General features: G+C 43.8%; 1 protein-coding gene across 1 annotated transcript; it reads right to left on the reverse strand.

The window, feature by feature from the left end:
- Positions 1 to 10920: 10920 nt before the first annotated feature.
- On the reverse strand, positions 10921 to 12309 carry LOC141165910 (uncharacterized). Its single transcript, XM_073651973.1, has 3 exons — positions 12151 to 12309; positions 11906 to 12053; positions 10921 to 11825 (listed from the first exon to the last, which is right to left on the reverse strand). The coding sequence occupies exons 1-3, from the start codon at positions 12197 to 12199 to the stop codon at positions 11057 to 11059; spliced, it is 966 nt and encodes a 321-aa protein (XP_073508074.1). The 5' UTR covers positions 12200 to 12309; the 3' UTR covers positions 10921 to 11056.
- Positions 12310 to 20958: the final 8649 nt, after the last annotated feature.

Genomic DNA, 20958 nt, shown 5'->3' on the forward strand with positions numbered 1-20958 from the left:
GGCGAAAGAGTCTCAGTGGGCCCTTTTAACACATACACGATTCATGATGCACAGATACGGCGGAGAAATACATATATATAAATAAATATATATATTTATTACACATGGCCCAGCCTGCCCCCTCATCCTTCACATACGCACACGCACACACGGTACGCAGACATATGCACGCACACACGGTACGCAGACATATGCGTGCGCACACACGGTACGCAGACATATGCACGCACACACGGTACGCAGACATATGCGTGCGCACACGGTACGCAGACATATGCGTGCGCACACACGGTACGCAGACATATGCGTGTGCACACGGTACGCAGACATGCGCGAACACACACGGTACGCAGACATATGCGCGCGCACACACGGTACGCAGACATATGCGTGAGCACACACGGTATGCAGACACATGCGCGCGCACACACGGTACGCAGACATATGCACGCACACACGGTACGCAGACATATGCGTGCGCACACACGGTACGCAGACATATGCGTGCGCACACACGGTACGCAGACATATGTACACATACAGACATACACATAGATAAAACAGACAAATATACAGTACAGACCAAAAGTTTGGACACATCTTCTCATTTAAAGATTTTTCTGTATTTTCATGACTATGAAAATTGTACATTCACACACGCAGACATATGCACGCACACACGGTACGCAGACATATGCGTGCGCACACACGGTACGCAGACATATGCGTGCGCACACACGGTACGCAGACATATGCGTGCGCACACACGGTACGCAGACATATGTACACATACAGACATACACATAGATAAAACAGACAAATATATATACACAGTCATATACACTGACATTCACATACATGCACTCACACAGACCCATTACTAATATTTTTAATATGGGGATTGGGGAAGCCTCACTCACCTGTCCCCGGTCCAGTGTCCTGTCCAGCAGCTCCTCGGGTATGGGGCAGTGCAGGGCCCCCGGCATGTCACAGACTTCATGGCCCTGGAACATCAGAGGGGCCCACTTGCGGTCGGGTCCGGGCCCCTCCCGCCCATCTGTGCAGGACCTCCGCTCCGACGGTGTTTGATTGCCGACACTCCCCCAGACATGGCCGCGCGCTGTGCGGCTGTGTCTGCTAGTAATGATGCGGCAGGAGCGACACACAAGCACAATTAAAGGTGCAGTGCCGTCGACCCTGCCGTGTCATTACTAGCAGACACAGCCGGACAGCGCGCGGCCATGTCTGGGGGAAGTGCCGGCAATCAAGCAGCGCCTGCGTCCCTGAACAGGTGCCGAGGAAGCGGCCAGGGCCCCGACAGTGAGCACCAGGCAACATTTTCTAGGCGCCAGACAACATTTTCTAGGCGCCACTGGCGACCAGGCGCCTGGGTTTGTCGAGCCCTGTTATATATAATATATATATGTTTTTATTTATTTATTTATGCACACATACAGTCATGGCAGAAGGTGTTGACACCCTTGAAATTGTTCCATAAAATGAAAATTTCTCCCAGAAAATTATTGCAAAATTTTCAAATTAGACATCATTTCACTCAAAACCCCGAAAATGGGCCAAGCAAAATTGTTGCCACCTTTCCAAAATTGTGGGTAAACAACTTTGTTTCAAGCATGTGATGCTCGTTCAATCTCACCTGTGGCAAGTATCAGGTGTGAGCACTATGAAAATCACACTTGAAACCAGATAAAAAGGAGAGAAGTTGATTCAATCTTTGCATTGTGCGTGCCACACTAAGCATGGAGAAAAGAAAGAGGAGAAGAGAACTGTCTGAAACACTTGAAAACCAAAATATTTGAACAATATCAAAAATCTTCAGGTTACAAGTTCATCTCCAGAAATCTTCATGTTCTTTTGTCCACGGTGTGCAACATAATCAAGAAGTTTACAACCCATGGCACTGTAGCTAATCTCCCTGGCCCAATCAAGTTCCAAAGAAACTCAAGCTGTCCTGCAGGCTCAGGGTGCATCAGTGTCAGCGTGAACTATCCATCGACATTTGAATTAAATAAAACACTATGGCAGGAGACCTAGGAGGACCCCACAGTTGACACAGGCATAAAACAGCTAGACTGCAGTTTGCCAAAATGTGAGTAAGCCAAAATTCTTCTGTGAAAGCATCTTGTAAACAGATGAGACCAAAATAGAGCTTTTTGGTAAAGCACATCATTCTACTGTTTACCGAAAACAGAATGAGGCCTACAAAGAAAAGAACACAGTACCTACAGAAACACAAGATGACTGTCAATCTTCCTCGGTCTAGGGCTCCATGCAAGATCTTGCCTCATGGGGTAAGGATGATTCTGAAGAAGGTCAGGAATCAGCCCAGAACTACACAGGAGGACCTGGTTAATGACCTGAAGAGAGCTGGGACCACAGTGTCAAACATTACCGTTAGTACCACACAGCTGTCTTGGATTAAAATGCAGGGCACGCAAGGTCCCCTTGCTCACGCCAGCATATGTACAGGCCCGTTTGAAGTACACCAATGACCATGTGGATGATCTAGAGGAGGCATGGGAGAAGGTCATGTGGTCAGATGAGACCAAAATAGAACTTTAATGGTATCAACTCCATTTGCCGTGTTTGAAGGAAAAAGACCCCAAGAAGACCATCCCAACCGTGAAGCATGGGGGGGGGGACCTCATAATTTGGGGGTGCTTTTCTGAAAGGGGACAGGACAACTGCACCGTATTGAAAAGAGGATGGATGGGGTCATGAATCACAAGATTTTGGCCAACAACCTACTTCCCTCAGTAAGAGCATTGAATGTCCTGGAGTGGCCAAGCCAGTCTCCAGACATGAACCCAATAGAAAATCTTTGGAGGAAGCTGAAAATGTTGCCCAGCGACTGCCCCGAAACCTGAAAGATCTGGAGAAAATCTGTGTTGAGCAGTGTGCCAAAATCCCTGCTGCAGTGTGTGCAAACTTGGTAAAGAACTACAGGAAACGTCTGACCTCTGTAATTGCAAACAAAGGTTTCTGTACCATATATTAAGTACTGTTTTTCTATTGTATCAAATACTTATTTCATACAATAAAATGGAAATTAATTATGCAAAAATCATACAATGTGATTTTCTGTTTTTTTTTTAAGAATCTGCATCTCACAGATGAAGTGTACCTAGAATAAAAATTACAGACCTCTCCTTTCTTTGAAGGTTGGAAAACATGCAAAATTGGCAGTGTATCAAATACTTATTTTCCTGTGTGTGTGTTTTATATATATTATATGTATGTAATCCCCTTCACATGTCCAGCAACATGAAATTAATGGCACTTTAAAAATATATAAAAATGATTGTGCTACTCCTCTATAATTCTTCTTAGACATGTATTAATAAATTATCAACTGGGTGATACCAGTCAGGGCTGCCACCAGGAATTTCAAGGCTCCATACTGGCAAAATTTTTCACATACATTTTTTAAAATGATCAATAATACCACATACAAGGAACAAATACCGTCACACCATGACCAGACCACATATTACCACCACATAGTGACCGAATACTACAATACTGATCATTAATAAAAAAAAACAACTCTATACTAATATTACCATAAGTGCCATTATACTCAGGAGCTCTGTACATAGTATACAATGTAAGGTGTCGGTGTACAGGTAATATAGTGATCACCAGTGATATGATACATAGGAGCTCTGTATATAGTGTATAGTATACAGGTAATACAGTGATCAACAGGGACATTATACACAGGGGCTCTGTATATAGTATAGTGTCAGTGTGCAGGTACCACACTGACTCACTGGTGACGTCTCTAGTTGAAGTCCTTCATCTTCACTTTTGTTCTTTAGACCACCATCGCTTCTTCCAGCCAGGACTCATGTCTGCAGAAAAAAAACAGTTATCTTGAGCACCACTTCCAGAACACATTTCCTACTTTTTCCCCAACTTCTACACTATGTCAGATGAAGAAAAAAGCAACATAGTAGACCCCCCTCAATTCATCATTTGCTGTCCCCCACCCTCAATTCATCATTTGCTCCCCCCACAAGCCACTCTCAAGTCATCATTTGCTGTACCTTACCCCCCAGTCTCAATTTATACTCATTTGCCGTTCCCCATTCCCTAGTCACAATTCATAATCATTGTTCTCTCCCCCACCTTCAATACATAATCCTTTACTCTCCCCCACCGTTAATTCATAATATGCTCTCCCCATCCCCAATTCATCATTATTTGCGCTTCCTCACCGCACCCTCAATACAGCATCATTTACTGTCCCCCACCCTCAATACATCATGATTTGAATCCCCCACACCCAATGTCCTGATGGCAGCCCTGATACCAGTCCTCTTGTCAAAGGGCCTTGGCCTTATATGCACTACCTACACAGCCTCAAATGATCACTGTGTCCCGTCTATTTTCATATACAACAACCTATACACCAGGAAAAGGCTAAAGTTACCACTAAAGTATATCAAACTGAGAACTAACTTAGAATATCATCAAAAAGTTAATTTATTTCAGTTCTTTAATACAAAAGGTGAAACATATATTATATAGAGTCATTACAAACAGAGTAATCTATTTCAAGTGTTTATTTCTGTTAATGTTGATGATTATGGCTTACAGCCAATGAAAACACAAAAGACATTATCTCAGTAAATTAGAATACTTTATAACAGCTTGAAAAATGTTTTTAAAATCTGAAATGTTGGCCTACTGAAATGTATGTTCAGTAAATGCACTGAATACTTGGTCGGGGCTCCTTTTGCATCAATTACTGCATCAATTTGGCGTGGCATGGAGACGATCAGCCTGTGGCACTGCTGAGGTGTTATGGAAGCCCAGATTGCTTTGATAGCAGCCTTCAGCTTGTCTGCTTTGTTGGGTCTGGTGTCTCTCATCTTCCTCTTGACAATACCCCATAGATTCTCTATGGGGTTAAGATCAGGCGAGTTTGCTGGCCAATCAAGCACAGTGATACTGTTGTTTGTAAACCAGGTATTGGTACTTTTGGCAGTGTGGACAGGTGCCAAGTCCTGCTGGAGAATGAAATTTCCATCTCCAAAAAGCTTGTCAGCAGACGGAAGCATGGAGTGCTCTAAAATTTCCTGGTAGACGGCTGTACTGACTTTGGTCTTGATAAAACACAGTGGACCCACACCAGCAGATGACATGGCTCCCCAAACCATTACTGATTGTGGAAACTTCACACTAGACCTCAAGCAGCTTGGATTGTGTGCCTCTCCACTCTTCCTCCAGACTCTGGGACCTTGATTTCCAAATGAAAATGTAAATCTAGGACCTTGTGAAGTGTGTCAATGACTGCCTTCTGGACATCTGTCAAGTCAGCAGTCTTCCCCATGATCGCGGAGCCTACTGAAACAGACTAAGGGACCTTTTTAAACGCTTAGGAAGCCTTTGCAGGTGTTATTTGTTAATTATTTTAATTTACTGAGATAATGACTTTTGTGTTTTCATTGGCTGTAAGCCATAATCATCAACATTAACAGAAATAAACACTTAAAATAGATCACTCTGTTTGTAATGGCTCTATATAATATATGAGTTTCACTTTTTGCATTGAAGAACTGAAATAAATTAACTTTTTGATGATATTCTAATTTAGTGAGATGCACCTGTATATCACATAAAAAAAAACAATAGAAAAGAGAAAGTCACTTCAGATTAATTATCCACAGAAGTAAGTAGAGTTCAATATACAAATGGTCCGAAAAATAATAAGCATAATCCTAAATATCATATATAGCTATATCTAATATAAATATAGTATTACCATGCCAAATTTTAACCCCTTAAGGACCCTGGGATTTTCCATTTTGCATTTTCGTTTTTTGCTCCCCTTGTTCCCAGAGCCATAGTGTTTTTATTTTTTGGTCAATACGGCCGTTTGAGGGCTTATTTTTTGCGGGATGAGTTGTACTTCTGAACGACATCACTGGTTTTACCATATCGTGTACAGGAAAACGGGAAAAAAATTCCAAGTGCAGTGAAATTGCAAAAAAAAGTGTAATACCACAGATGGGTTTTTTTTATTTTTTTTATCACGTTCACTGAATGCTAAAACTGATCTGCCATTCTTATTTGCCAGGTCATTACGAGTTCGTAGATACCAAACATGTATAGGTTCTTTTTTATTTAAGTGGTGAAAAAAAAATCCAAAGTTTGCTAAAAAAAAACAAAAAAAATGGTGCCATTTTTCAAGACCTGTAGCGTCTCCATTTTTCGGGATCTGGGGCCGGATGAAGGCTTATTTTTTGGGTGCCGAGTTGAAGATTTTATTGATACCATTCTGGGGTAGATCCGATGTTTTGATCGCCCGTTATTGCATTTTATTGCAATGCTGCAGTGACCAAAAACGTAATTCTGGCGTTTAGAATTTTTTTTCATTACACCGTTTACCGATCGGATTAATTCTTTTTTTATATTGATAGATCGGGCGATTCTGAATGCAGCGATACCAAATATGTGTATGTGGTTTTTTTTATTATTATTTTATTTTGAATGGGGCGAAAGGGGGGGTGATTTAAACTTTTATATTTTTTTTATTTATTAATATTTTTAAAAACATTTTTTTTTTCACTTTTTGTATGCTTCTATAGTCTCCATAGGAGACTAGAAGCAGCACTTATCTGATCGCCTCTGTGATGAGCAGATCACAGAGAATGACAGTGGCATTTAACATGTTAACAGCCGCGGGTGGATCGCGATTCCACCCGCGGCTGTTGCGGGCACATGTCAACTGTAATAATCAGCTGACATGTGCCCGGTTCAGTGTGGGCTCACCGCTGGAGCCTGCACTGAACAGGGGGTGACAGCCTGGTGCGTACTAATACGTCCCAGGCTGTAAAGTGGATAATAACTTAAAATAGAATGAAACCGAAAAGAGGTTATATAAGATATCAAATATACAAAATATACAACTAATCCAAGAAAAAGGCACATTGAGTACTACATACAGTACTGGTCAAAAGTTTGGACGTACTTGTTCATGATGTGATTTTCCTTATGATGTTCTTATTGAAATGTATTCATTGTACAGTTATGGTAAAAGGTTTTGAGAATGACACAAATTGTCGTTTTCACAAAGTTTGCTGCTTCAGTGTTTTTTGACCTTTTAGATGTTTCAGTGGTACTGTGGTTCTGAAGTACAATTTCATAAGTTTTTAACTTTTATTGACAAATACATCAAGTTTATGCAAAGACCCAATATTTACAGACTTGACCCTTATTTTTCAAGACTTCGCAATTCACTGGATATCAGCTTCTGGGTCAAATCCTGTCTGATGACAACCCATTCTTGTGCAATCAGTGCTTGGAGTTTATCACAATTTCTCATTTGTCTTCCTGCTTTTTGAGAATTGACCACAGATTCTCAACGGGATTGAGATCTGAGGAGTTTCCTGGCCATGGACCCAAAATGTCAATGTTTTCTTCACCGTGCCATTATCACTTTTGCCTTGTAACATGGTGCTTCATCATGCTGGAAATTGTTCATCACCCAATTGCTCCTTGATCATTGGGAGAAGTTTTGCTTGGAGGATGTTTAGATCCCATTCTTTATTCATGGAAGTGTTCTTAGGTAAAATTGTAAGTGAGCCCACTCTCCTGGAGGAATAGCCACTCCAGATATGAATGGCATCAGAATGCTTTACTGCTGGCATGACACAGGACTCACGTTTTCTTCTCCGGACAACCACTCTTCCAGATGACCCAATCTGAAGGGAGCTTCATCAGAGAAAATACATTTATCGCAGTCCTCTGCAGTCCAAGCTCTGAACTTCCTGCAAAGTTTTAAATTGTATCAATAAAAAAATCAGCCCATCCCACAAAAAACAAGTCCTCACAGAGCTCCATCAACTGAAAAATGAAAACATTATAACTCAGAAATTGGCAACACAAGTGAAATGTTTTTTCACAAATTTCTGATTTTTTTTCCACTACTAACACTACCACTAACTATAAGGCTATGTGCCCACGTTGCATTTATGAAGCAGAAAATTTCTGCAACATTTCTGCATGTCCCTTGCCAGAAAATCGCGTGCGTTTTTTGGTCGCGTTTTTGACGCGTTTTTGTATGCGGATTTTACATGCGTTTTTGTAAGCTTATTTCATGCGTTTTTGAGCACAAATAAAGTTATTGAAAAAAAAAAAAAAAAAGATGGAAATCCTGATGTCATTTCCTAGTTCAACCCCTCTTCACCATTTTGTTTTTTGCAAAAGACAGTATGCCACAGGAATTGCAGCCCCTGCGGGTCAGCAGACCATGCCTAAACCTTCTGCTAATGACTTGCTTAAATCTCCTGCACTACAACGTTGAGCAGGTAATATAAACTAATTTTTTTTGGGGTACATTATTTTTATGTAGTGTGTGTACTAACCTATTATTGTTCTATAGGAGCGTTTAAGGAGGAGAAGACGACCAAAAAAAATTTGGGTGCACCCTATCTTGCAGGAGCGGACGGACAAGGGCCACTTTAATGTTCTCTACCAGGATTTAAGGAGGTAAGATATATGTGAAGAAAGTATAATGTCATCCGTCTATGCTGTTTTTTTAAGGTTTTGTTTGTATACTATGTTACAAAATTATCTTTTAATATTTTTTTTTTCTCTGTTTACTATAGTTTTCCTGAAAAATTTAAACAGTTCTGCCGTCTGAACATTATTGCATTTGATCGGCTGCTAAGCCTTATGTCTCCTGACCTGGACTTCCAAGACACTGTAATGCGAAGGGCCATCTCTGCTGAGGAAAGGCTGCTCATCACCTTGCGGTAAGTTGAATGTTGATTTATATGTACCTGGTTTTGTTCGCCACCCTGCGGTGATGGCTGGTGTACCTGGTTTTGTTACCCTGTGGTGATGGCTCCACTGTGTCTGTCTTTGTGTACATATTTTTGGCTTGACCATGAGATCACCATGCACAGAGATCAGATTGAAAAGGTCACTGATGTGTAAACTCTAGAGCAAACATCGTAGGCAAACACAGACACAAAGTCAAAACACATTATAAATTGATATGTGTGAACTCAAGAGAAAACAAAAGATGCCCAAAAAAGATTGAAAATGTGGAGCCCCCCCCCCCCCCCCCAAAAAAAAAAACGAGCCCATTGTTGGAATAGTTTTTTGTAATAAAGACCTTAATTTTTTAAAAGATGAATTAATAATGGATAATTACTGTTGGCTTGTATTTCTTTTTATGGCTTTTCTAATTATCTATTTTTCCTTTTCAGATTTTTGGCCACAGGAGAGAGCTATACATCACTGCACCTCCAATTTAGGGTTGGTAAATCCACCATTTCCAGAATTGTGAGGTGCACATGTACCGTCATCTGGCAGAAGTTGCAGCCCATCGTGATGCCTTCTCCAACCGAGGAGACTTGGCTGCAGGTCGCAGCAGGCTTTCAAACTGTGGCCAATTTCCCAAACTGCATTGGTGCTGTCGATGGCAAACATGTGAGAGTTCAGCAGCCACCACGATCAGGATCACGCTTCTTTAATTATAAGAAATTTTTTTCTGTGGTCCTGATGGCGGTTGCTGATGCACATTTCAAATTTGTTGCCATTGACGTTATGGCAGTACTGGGGACTCTCGGGTGTTTAGATCATCACAGATTGGGCTGCAAATTCTTCAAGATGGCGTAACGCTCCCAGCCCCAAGACCTTTGCCGGGTTCCACACATCCAGTTCCTTTTGTGATGGTAACGGATGAGGCATTTCCCTTACAGACCAACCTGCTGCGCCCATACCCACGAAGGGCACTGAATGCCCGGCGGAGGATTTTCAATTATCGGCTGAGTCGTGCACACAGATATGTGGAATGCACCTTCGGAATCATGTGTAGTCAGTGGAGGATCTTTCACACTGCCATCCAGTTGGATACGGAGACCGTTGACACTGTAATTAAGGCATGCTGTGTACTCCACAACTATGCTCGTGAGTACAGCACCGAGCAAGATGAGGAGTCACAGCTATCTGAATTAATTCCAGTTGTCAACTCCGGTCAGGGAAGGCCATCCAACTCTGGTGCCAGGGTGCGAGAAACCTTCGCTGACTACTTCATGAGTCCTGAAGGTGCCGTGCACTGGCAATACTCCTGTGCTGGTGTTGAGCAGCCTGACCAGCAGAGAAGATCTGATGAACAATAAAAGAAGAACTTCCTACTTTTTTTTTAAAATAAAAATGTAAAAAAAAATGTTTTGACAAAAAATAAATTTTGGTTAAACTTAAATTTGTCTAAAATATTTCTTGAATTGCAACCTTCTACATTTTGTTTTTCGACAATACGTCAACGCAAAAGTGAACAACCCACAAAGACCAGAGCCTGTAAATTGGCATTACTACCTAGAGCGCTATTCCCAAGTACTGTCTGCTAAAGTCAACCCTCACCATTGTTATTTGCTTGCGCTAAGAACAGAACTAGCAAATAACAGTGTTGAGAGTAGTATTCATCCAAAAAATAGTTGTGGTCCAAAATATCAAAGTATATTTCTAATTTAAAAACCACTGTATACAGCCGACCACATACGTAGATTAGTTTGAACAAATTTCAAAAATGTAGAGTTCCTCTGACATGCGCTATGGTGAGCGCAGATCAGGGGAACACTTTTTCATTACAACCCAATCCAACCACATATACACTTGAAAAGAAAAATTAACAGATAGTTTAAATAATTTTTTTAATACGTAATATAGAATAACTGTAAAAAACTTTTTAAAAACACAAAACAACAAACTTCTAGAAAATTTAATCGGACAAACATTGCCCATAACTTGGGAAAAAATTACACACTGTGTACAGCACACCTGTCCTCTAATCAGTTTTGGGCCCTAAAATACGGGCAGCACCTGTAGGTTGTTTAATTATATAAAAAGAAAGACCTTTTCTTACAGTCCCCTACGCCTGATGCCTGGTATAGGTGACCATAAGAAAAGGTCTTTGTTAATTGTCTGATTCTCTAAAACATTGTGTATCTATCGACCTACAGGTGCTGTCTGTATTTGCTAGGGTCCAAAAATGCTGACAGGGAGGGGTAAAATTTTTTAACTACAAGTTTTGAAGGTCTTCTTCAAAGCTGTACCCAGGAAACATTTCTTGCGAAAAAGTAGAGTTGGGGGATGGTCCTCTGATAAATGATGATGCACCATGAGCCATTTGCCGACCATAACTTGGTTGCATATCTTCTGGACGGTATGCTGCAGCAACCTGCCCAAAACGCTGGGTTGCAGCTGCTGGTCGTGGTGGAGGCACACTGGGTTTGAAACAATTAAATATTCCGCATACTACGGCTGGGGGCGAGGGCATAACTGCTGCCTCTTCAATTGCCATGACCATAGCGCCTGCTGCAGTCATGTACATGTTCTGCCTATCTCGTGGCAGAGATCTGATGCGGGCAGCTTGGGCTGAGCAAAATTTATCGATGGCATCTTCCTGGGATGCCCTTTCCACAAGGCTGAGGGTTCGATTTGTGAGTGCTTCAAGCACAATAGTCCCACCCCCGTGGCTTTTGGCCTTTTTTTTGCCCGCCCTTCTCGATGCCACGAGATGAGCAGAACCAGACCCCCTCCCAGTGGGCCTCAACACATCACCAGCAGAGCTTCCAGCGTCACTTGGAGCAGGAGCAGGAGAATCAGTCACCAAACCCGTCCCGATGTCCGCTGGATTGGACAAAGAATGTGAGGGACAACCAGATGCTGAAGATGCCGAAGCAGATGGATCCGGTGAGGAAAGCTGGAAAAAGTCCTCGGATTCCTCCTCTGCTTGCTCTGTGTTTGTGTCCTCTTCTGCTGTTGGGGCCATGATGTTTCCTTCAGTTCTGTATATAATAAAAGGTAAATCCCAATGTAAATACAACATTTTTGGAAACATTTCAATTAATATGTTTTGGGAATTTACCTCCGCAAACTCCTACTGGTTAGTATGAAGGCCAGCTCGTCCGCAAAAGGAAATTTTCTTTTTTTGGGTGATGAGCCACTTTGCACCGACTGGTGATACTTCACCAGCCGGTCGGTGACCGATCTCCACCGATTTTTAATATCATACACTGCAATGACACAACCAAAACAATTTATGAACTGCTTTCACACCAAAAAGTGCAATTATAAATAGATATAAAAATAAGTGTAAAAATCAAAACTTACTAATTTCCTCTTGGGCATCACGTTCAGCATTCACCCACTGGGGATACATTTGGCTCAACACAGAGGCCCAGGCGTCTTTTTTCTTCTGCTTGTCTTTGTAGTCAGGACTAGCTCGGTCCCATATTTCGGGATATTTTTCAATCTACAGTGAATAATAACGTGTGTGAATATTATTTTAAAAACAAAATGGAGGAATAAAAGATTAACCCCCAAAAAAAAATTAAATAAACATATGGAGATATGTACGCACACACACCAACACTAACCCCTCACCTATATTGTACGGTTCTTTCACACGTCAATCTCCGGGACGAGTGTTGATGCCATTTTCCACACACAGCGGAGACCCACACACAGACCCATTGCAAAGCATGCTCGGTCACACTTATCTGTACTAACGTGGATATGTGGACGTGAGAAATCAACCTTACAGCGTATGCAGGAGCTTTCAGTGAATGAACCTACATACACTGTACAATAATCTTTCACTTTAATAAAATCTTTTAACCCAAAAAAATAAGTGGGCTCACGCATAGCTTTAATAAATAGCAAAGGGAAAGCAGACGGTTGTTGGCTGATGTTATAGTCTGTGAAGTAGCCAATAACCATGGACCCTTCCTTTGCTATTAATACCAGGCCGCAGCAGTTAGCTTAGCCTTTTCTGGCTACTATTTATGAAGACCCCCCCCAAAAAAAAGTGACATGGGGTCCCCCTATAAATTGTAGCCAGCAAAGGCTAGCCGCTTTGCCTTTTCTGGCCACTATATAAGAAGACCCCCCCCCAAAAAATGACATGGGGTCCCCCTATAAATTGTAGCCAGCAAAGGCTAGCCACTTTGCCTTTTCTGGCTACTATTTATGAAGACCCCCCCAAAAAAAGTGACATGGGGTCCCCCTATAAATTGTAGCCAGCAAAGGCTAGCCGCTTTGCCTTTTCTGGCCACTATATAAGAAGACCCCCCCCCAAAAAATGACATGGGGTCCCCCTATAAATTGTAGCCAGCAAAGGCTAGCCACTTTGCCTTTTCTGGCTACTATTTATGAAGACCCCCCCAAAAAAAATGACATGGGGTCCCCCTATAAATTGTAGCCAGCAAAGGCTAGCCGCTTTGCCTTTTCTGGCTACTATTTATGAAGACCCCCCCAAAAAAAATGACATGGGGTCCCCCTATAAATTGTAGCCAGCAAAGGCTAGCCGCTTTGCCTTTTCTGGCTACTATTTATGAAGACCCCCCCAAAAAAAATGACATGGGGTCCCCCTATAAATTGTAGCCAGCAAAGGCTAGCCGCTTTGCCTTTTCTGGCTACTATTTATGAAGACCCCCCCAAAAAAAATGACATGGGGTCCCCCTATAAATTGTAGCCAGCAAAGGCTAGCCGCTTTGCCTTTTCTGGCCACTATATAAGAAGACCCCCCAAAAAAAAATTACATGGGGTCCCCCTATAAATTGTAGCCAGCAAAGGCTAGCCGCTTTGCCTTTTCTGGCCACTATATAAGAAGACCCCCCCAAAAAAAATGACATGGGGTCCCCCTATAAATTGTAGCCAGCAAAGGCTAGCCGCTTTGCCTTTTCTGGCCACTATATAAGAAGACCCCCCCAAAAAAAATGACATGGGGTCCCCCTATAAATTGTAGCCAGCAAAGGCTAGCCGCTTTGCCTTTTCTGGCTACTATTTATGAAGACCCCCCCAAAAAAAATGACATGGGGTCCCCCTATAAATTGTAGCCAGCAAAGGCTAGGCGGACAGCTGCGACCTGATATTAATAGCCTAGAAAGGGGCCATGGTTATAGGCCCCCTCCCAGGCTATAATATCAGCCCTCAGCTGCCCCAGATTTGGCGCATCATATTTGTGCGCCAAATCTGGCACTTAGCCTCGCTCTTCCACGCTGCCCTGGTGCGGTGGCAGGGGGTAATAGTGGTGGGGTTCATGTCAGCGCCTGCTGACATGAAGCCCAGGTTAGTAATGATGGGCGTCAATAAGACACCCCCATTACTAACCTACAAAGTGTTAAAAAGAAAAAAGACAAACACCCAGAAAAAAATAATTTATTTGAAATAAAACACAATTTTATTTAATTCTAATTTTACTAAAAAAAAAAAAAATAGTTACCTGTCCACGTTCCTGCGCTGATCTCCCATGCACAGCTGTCACATCTGGAGATGTGACAGCTGTCATGGCTGCTGTAAGCTCACACTGCCGGGAACACGTCCGCTCCCAGCAGCATGAGCCCCTGACTGAGGTCACCGGAGTGCATTCAGTCAGCGCTGCTCCGGTGACCTCCTTTACAGCCCTGTTGTACCGTGGGAATTTCTCACGATACAGCGGGGCCGTAAAGCAGATCACCGGAGCAGCGCTGCCTGAACTCCGGCGAACCCGTTCATTCTAGCGGCGGCAGCGGTTCAGAGCGGTCACATTCTATGTGGCTGCTCTGAACTGGAGATCTTCGTGGGACACTCGTGGACTGCTACGGAGGGGTAAGGATAAGGTTGTGGTTTATTATTTTATATTTTATTACAGGAGATCGATGGCTTCGGGGAATTAGGTGTCTAGGTGAGTATAGGTGTAGTTTTTTATTTTTTACTTTATTTTAGGGGCGATCGGCGGGGACAGGTAATGTATGAACTAATTTATTTTAGGTAACCACTGGCCACCAATGAAAAAAAAGGGGGCAGTAGATTACATATTATTGGGGCCAATAAAAAAAAAACTTTAATAATGATAGCACCCCCCCCCAAAAAAAAAAAAATAGGGGGGGGGGGATAGGGTCAATAATATATGGAGGCACATATGGGGGCTATTAAATTTAATTTTGGGGCACATTTTACAGCAGGATCAGTCTGATGGGAACTACTGCTCCCATCGAGCTGATCCTGCTGGCAGGAGTGGACGGGGGACAGACATAGGCCGATGGGAGTAGTAGTGTCACATCGGCCTATGTCTGCCTGCTGACACCCGCGCACACAGACCCCACACAGACCCCACACAGACACATACAGACACATACAGACCCCACACAGACACATACAGACCACATACACACCACACAGACACATACAGACACTTACCACACTAATCATGAATCCCACGTTGACATTCATCCGCTTGTACCATCCCACGTTAGCAGCCATGATCCTGAGAGACGGGAATATTATGGGATTCTCGTCTTCCTGGATTATGGGATGCTCATGGGATGGATGGATGGAACGCCCAATTGTGACGTCACTTCCTATTTGCTGCGGTTTTGAGGTACAAGACCGCAGCAAATGCGCTTCACTTCCGCAATTATTTTTACATATTTGCGGATTTGAAGCGGCCCAATGCAAGTCAATGGCGGCGATTACGCCGCGCTTCCGCAAAATTAAATGACATGCTGCGGATTTTTCCGCGGAGCATAAACGCAGCGGAAAAAACCGCAGCGTGGGCATTGACAGTGCGGCTTCTCATTGAGGACCATGGGGGGCGGATTACCAAGCATTTTTGGAGCGTTTATGCTGCGGAAATTCCGCAGCATATACGCTTGAAAAATGCTACGTGGGCACACAGCCTTACAAAAGCTATGCATGTATGGTATGCCCATAATCATACTTACCTGCAGAATCATACTGACCTGGTCATTTTTACTGCATAATGAGCACCATGAAAAAAAACAAAACAATTGCAGTATTGCGCTTTTGCAATTTCGCCGCACTTGGAAATTTTTTTCTGTTTACAGTGGGTACGGAAAGTATTCAGACTCCTTTAAATTTTTCACTCTTTGTTTCATTGCAGCCATTTGGTAAATTCTAAAAAGTTCATTTTTTTTTCTCATTAAAGTACACTCTGCACCCCATCTTGACCGAAAAAAAACAGAAATGTAGAATTTTTTGCAAATTTATTAAAAAAGAAAAACTGAAATATCACATGGTCATAAGTATTCAGACCCTTTGCTCAGACACTCATATTTAAGTCACATGCTGTCCATTTCCTTGTGATCCTCCTTGAGATGGTTCTACTCCTTCATTGGAGTCCAGCTGTGTTTAATTAAACTGATAGGACTTGATTTGGAAAGGCACACACCTGTCTATATAAGACCTCACAGCTCACAGTGCATGTCAGACCAAATGAGAATCATGAGCTGAAAGGAACTGCCCAAGGAGCTCAGAGACAGAATTGTGGCAAGACACAGATCTGGCCAAGGTTACAAAAGAATGTCTGCATTACTCAAGGTTTCTAAGAGCACAGTGGCCTCCATAATCCTTTAATGGAAGAAGTTTGGGACCACCAGAAGTCTTCCTAGTGTTAGAACCCCTCTGTTTGTTTGTTTTTCCATCTTGTGTTTTGCGGTCACGTGACCACCTACCTTTATATTCCAGCTCCCGCCTTCTGGCTGTGCTGGACTTCAGTGTTTGACTGTTTCTCTAGCCAGGTGCTTCGGTGCCTATTTCTGTCAGTTCGCTTAGTCCTTCTGGGACCTCTAGTACCTTTTTGTCAGTTTGTTTTTTTGTGTTCTGAAACAACTTTCTCTGTTCAGGAGGTGTCCCATTTTTGTTCCAGTCGATAGTTCTTTTAGGGACTCCTTCCTTTATGCTATAGGTCTTCGTTCAGACTAGCTGAGGACTGAGGCGGGTCTGTTCGCTAGGAACAGGCAGTCCGCTACATCATAGGGATTCAGCTTAGTCTTACTGTAGGGACAGCTTTCCTCTTTCTTTCCTTAGTACTTGTTGCAGCCTAGACCTGGCTGTCCAGCCAAACTGAGCAATCGTGGGAGGAGAGCCTTGGTGAGAGAGGTAAAGAAGAACCCCAAGATCACTGTGGCTGAGCTCCAGAGATGCAGTAGGGAGATGGGAGAGAGTTCCACAAAGTCAACTATCACTGCAGCCCTCCACCAGTCAGGTCTTTATGGCAGAGTGGCCCGACGTAAGCCTCTCCTCAGTGCAAAACATATGAAAGGCCACATAGAGTTTGCTCAAAAACACATGAATGACTCCCAGACTATGAGAAATAAGATTCTCTGGTCTGATGAGATGAAGATAGGACTTTTTGGTGATAATTGTAAGCAGTATGTGTAGAGAAAACCAGGCACTGCTCATCAAGTGCCCAATACAATCCCAACAGTGCACCATGGTGATGGCCGCATCATGCTATGGGGGTGTTTTTCAGCTGCAGGGACAGGACGACTGGTTGCAATTGAAGGAAACATGAATGTGGCCAAGTACAGAGATATCCTGGATGAAAACCTCTTCCAGAGTGCTCTGGACCTCAGACTTGGCCGAAGGTTCACCTTCCAACAAGACAATGACCCTAAGCACACAGCTAAAATAACAAAGGAGTGGCTTCAGAACAACTCTGTGACCATTCTTGACTGGCCCAGCCAGAGCCCTGACCTAAACCCAGTTGAGCATCTCTGGACAGACTTGAAAATGGCTGTCCACCAACGTTCATCATCCAACCTGATGGAACTGGAGAGGATCTGCAAGGAAGAATGGCAGAGGATCCCCAAATCCAGGTGTGAAAAACTTGTTGCATCATTCCCAAGAAGACTCATTGCTGTACTCGCTCAAAAGGGTGCTTCTACTCAATACTGAGCAAAGGGTCTGAATACTTCTGACCATGTGATATTTCAGTTTTTCTTTTTTAATAAATTTGCAAAAATTCCGTTACTTTTAGAATATCGTATACCGGAATCGGAAGTTCCCATAATGCAATGAGCCAGTTTCATTTTATTCAGCCAATGAGGATCCTAAGAAGTGTGGGCACATCCTGTTAGGCATGTAGGCATGTTAACTAATGGCATGGCTGTGATTGGCTGCTGAAATGATGTCATGATGCACTATAAAAGCCGCTGCCGCCATTTTGAGCTCACTCTGCTGTGAATTCAGTTAGCGATAGGACGCTGTTGTTCTGAGGGACAGTTTTAGCTACCTATTTGCTCTATTCTGCTTTACCCAAGCTACTTTATAAATCGCTGTGCCTTGCAGCGCTAGTGCACAGTTCTCTGTGCTGTTCACCGCTGTCTGCAAGGTCTCTGTGTGTGAGTGCAGCTCACGCTGTAGTGTGTTCTTCAGCCAAGTCTGGTTGTAGTGCGCTCAGCGTGCGTCACTGCCTCATACATTGTCCTTTTTTGCTAATTGATAATTTTTGCTGATTTCTCCTATTAGTGTGGTGGTTCCATCCGTATTCAGCTAAATTGGTTCCAAACACACTATATAGGAGTAGATAGAGAATTTTTTTTTGTCTTGCAGCGCTAGTGCACAGTGCTCTGCATCTGCACTGTTCACGGCTGTCTGCAAGGTCTCTGTGTGTGAGTGCATTGGTTCCAAACACACTATATAGGAGTAGAGGAGCCTTTCTGCAGCATTGTGCCCTGCAGCCCCAGCCAGATTAGTATTAGCCTATTTTTTGTAGCCTCATCTATTGCATTGTAGGTTACCTTCCTGCATTGTAATAGCTACAAAAAGTTTGTGATACTATCCGTATTACATCTTTGGGCACATCCAGTGTCTTTTTGTGACAAAAAAAACTAAATAAAGTTCACCAAACACTCCACTTTACAGTTGTGTAGGCCACATTAGCTCATATTAAAGTCTAGTCCACACTTTATAAAATTAGTGTTTCTTATACCTGTTAGCAGCTGTTCAGGAATAAGCACACTAAGCCCTTAGTACTTTTCTACCTATCTTTATCAGTCTACCACGATGAAGAAGGCAGGGAGTAAGGCATGTGGTCGTGGTCGTGGGCATGGAGTTTCTGCAGGGAGAGGACGTGAGGATTCTGTGCCTGCAGGGAGAGGACGTGGGGATTCTGTGCCTGCTGCGGGCACTAGTGACTCAGCATCCCCCAGTTTTACCAGGGAACAGTCCTTTATGCGCAGCTTTGTAGGAGCTAGCCGTACCCCACTGCTGCGGGAGGACCAAATTGAAGCCGTTGTCGGATGGATGGCAGCTAACGCATCGACTTCAATTAGTTCCAGATCCTCTCAGGTCCTGAGCACTGAAGAGCACCCATCTGTCTCTTCACCACCTGCCAAATTGCCCAGGCAGTCAGAGAGCCCTGGACAGGAGCCATCTCTACTTCTGTTCTCTGAATCTCTTGGCTTGGAAAGAGGGGGCCAGCAAGCAGAATTCGAGAATTTGAAGAAGAGGTAGTATGCAGTGATGCGCAACCGTCTTGTCTCTCTGAATCTGAAGAGGCGGGTGGGCCAGTGCCTATGGTCAGCAGCACACCTCAGTACGCATCTGATGATGAGACTCAGGTGCCACTTTCTGGTGTGTACTGTGCTGTCGAGATTACCCAGGAGAAGCAGTTGTTTGAAGAGGGTGGTGTAGATGATGAGGTCCTTGACCCATCATGGCGTGAGGGACAGGAAGGTGGTGGGAGCAGCTCTGAGGAAGAGATTCCCCGAATGGCCCAAAAGGGAGGGAGAGGGAGGGGGCAGGCTTGGTTGCCTGTAGCCTCCACTTCGGCACCCATTAGGAGCATGGCTCTTCCAAAATCCAAAGCAGGCGCTCCCAAGACTTGCAGTGCCTGGTCCTTTTTTGACACAGTTGCAGATGACATTTGCTTTGTCAAATGCAAGCTGTGTAATCAGAAGGAGAAAAGAGGGAAAAGTGTCAGCAACCTCAATACCACAAATATGTGGAAACATGTGCGGACCAAGCACGTGGTGGAGTTACAAAAACACACTGAAGACCTTGGCCAACCTGCAGCGCAACCTACCACCTCTTCAGCTCGTGTTGTAGCCTCTTCCTCCAGCTCACACACAGCTGGTTCGGCTTCCTCACAGGATCGCCATGGAAGAACCTCTGGCACTGTTGTACAGAGACACAGTGTAATTCCACCCACAGCACCACTTTCCCTGTCATCCTCACACTCCCAGGCCAGTCTACAGCCATCGTTAGCACAGGCATGGGAGAAAAGGCGCCCATACTCGGCAAACCACCCCCGAGCACAGGCTCTGAATGCTGGCATTGCAAAACTACTGGCCCTTGAAATGCTATCATTCAGGCTGGTGTAGACTGACACCTTCCGTAACTTTATGGCATTGGCAGTCCCACAATACAACGTGCCCAGCCGCTTTTATTTCAGCAGGCAAGCCCTCCCTGCCCTGCAACAGCATGTGGAGGGAAAAATTAAACATGGGCTACAAAACGCCGTCAGTAGCAAGGTCCACCTGACCACCGATGCATGGACCAGTAAGCATGGACAGGGACGATACCTTTCCCTCACTGCCCATTGGGTAAATATTGTGGAGCCGGGTACAGATCTTGAGAGTGGCGCTGTACGTGTTCTGCCAACTCCAAGGATTGCAGGAATCCAGTCTGTACACATTGACTCCTCCTCATACTCCAGTGAGCGGTTACCTGTTATGATGACCGATATGAGCACAGCTGTGGCCAAACGTCAACAGGCCATATTAAAATTAATTTCTTTGGGGAATCGAAGCTACACAGCGCAGGAGCTGTGGAATGCCATCAAGCAGCAGAGCGACGTGTAGTTTGTGCCAGCGAATCTCCAGCCAGGCATGGTAGTGTGTGACAATGGCCGAAATCTGGTGGCAGCTCTGGGCCTAGGCAACCTCACTCACATCTCATGTCTGGCACATGTGCTCAACTTGGCCATGCAGAGTTTTTTGAGGGACTATCCGGATCTTGATGCACTGCTGCACAAGGTCCGCATAGAGTGCGCTCACTTGCGGTGTTCTAGCAACGCAAGATCGCGCATTGCAGCTCTGCAGCGCCGATTACGTCTTCCGGAACATCGCATCATATGTGACCTACCCACCAAGTGGAATTCAACGTTACATATGTTGGAAAGGTTGTGTGAGC

This window comes from Phyllobates terribilis, unplaced genomic scaffold (assembly GCF_046119375.1).
Source record: "Phyllobates terribilis strain yellow unplaced genomic scaffold, ASM4611937v1 Scaffold_1__5_contigs__length_1240528914, whole genome shotgun sequence".
NCBI lineage: Eukaryota > Metazoa > Chordata > Amphibia > Anura > Dendrobatidae > Phyllobates > Phyllobates terribilis.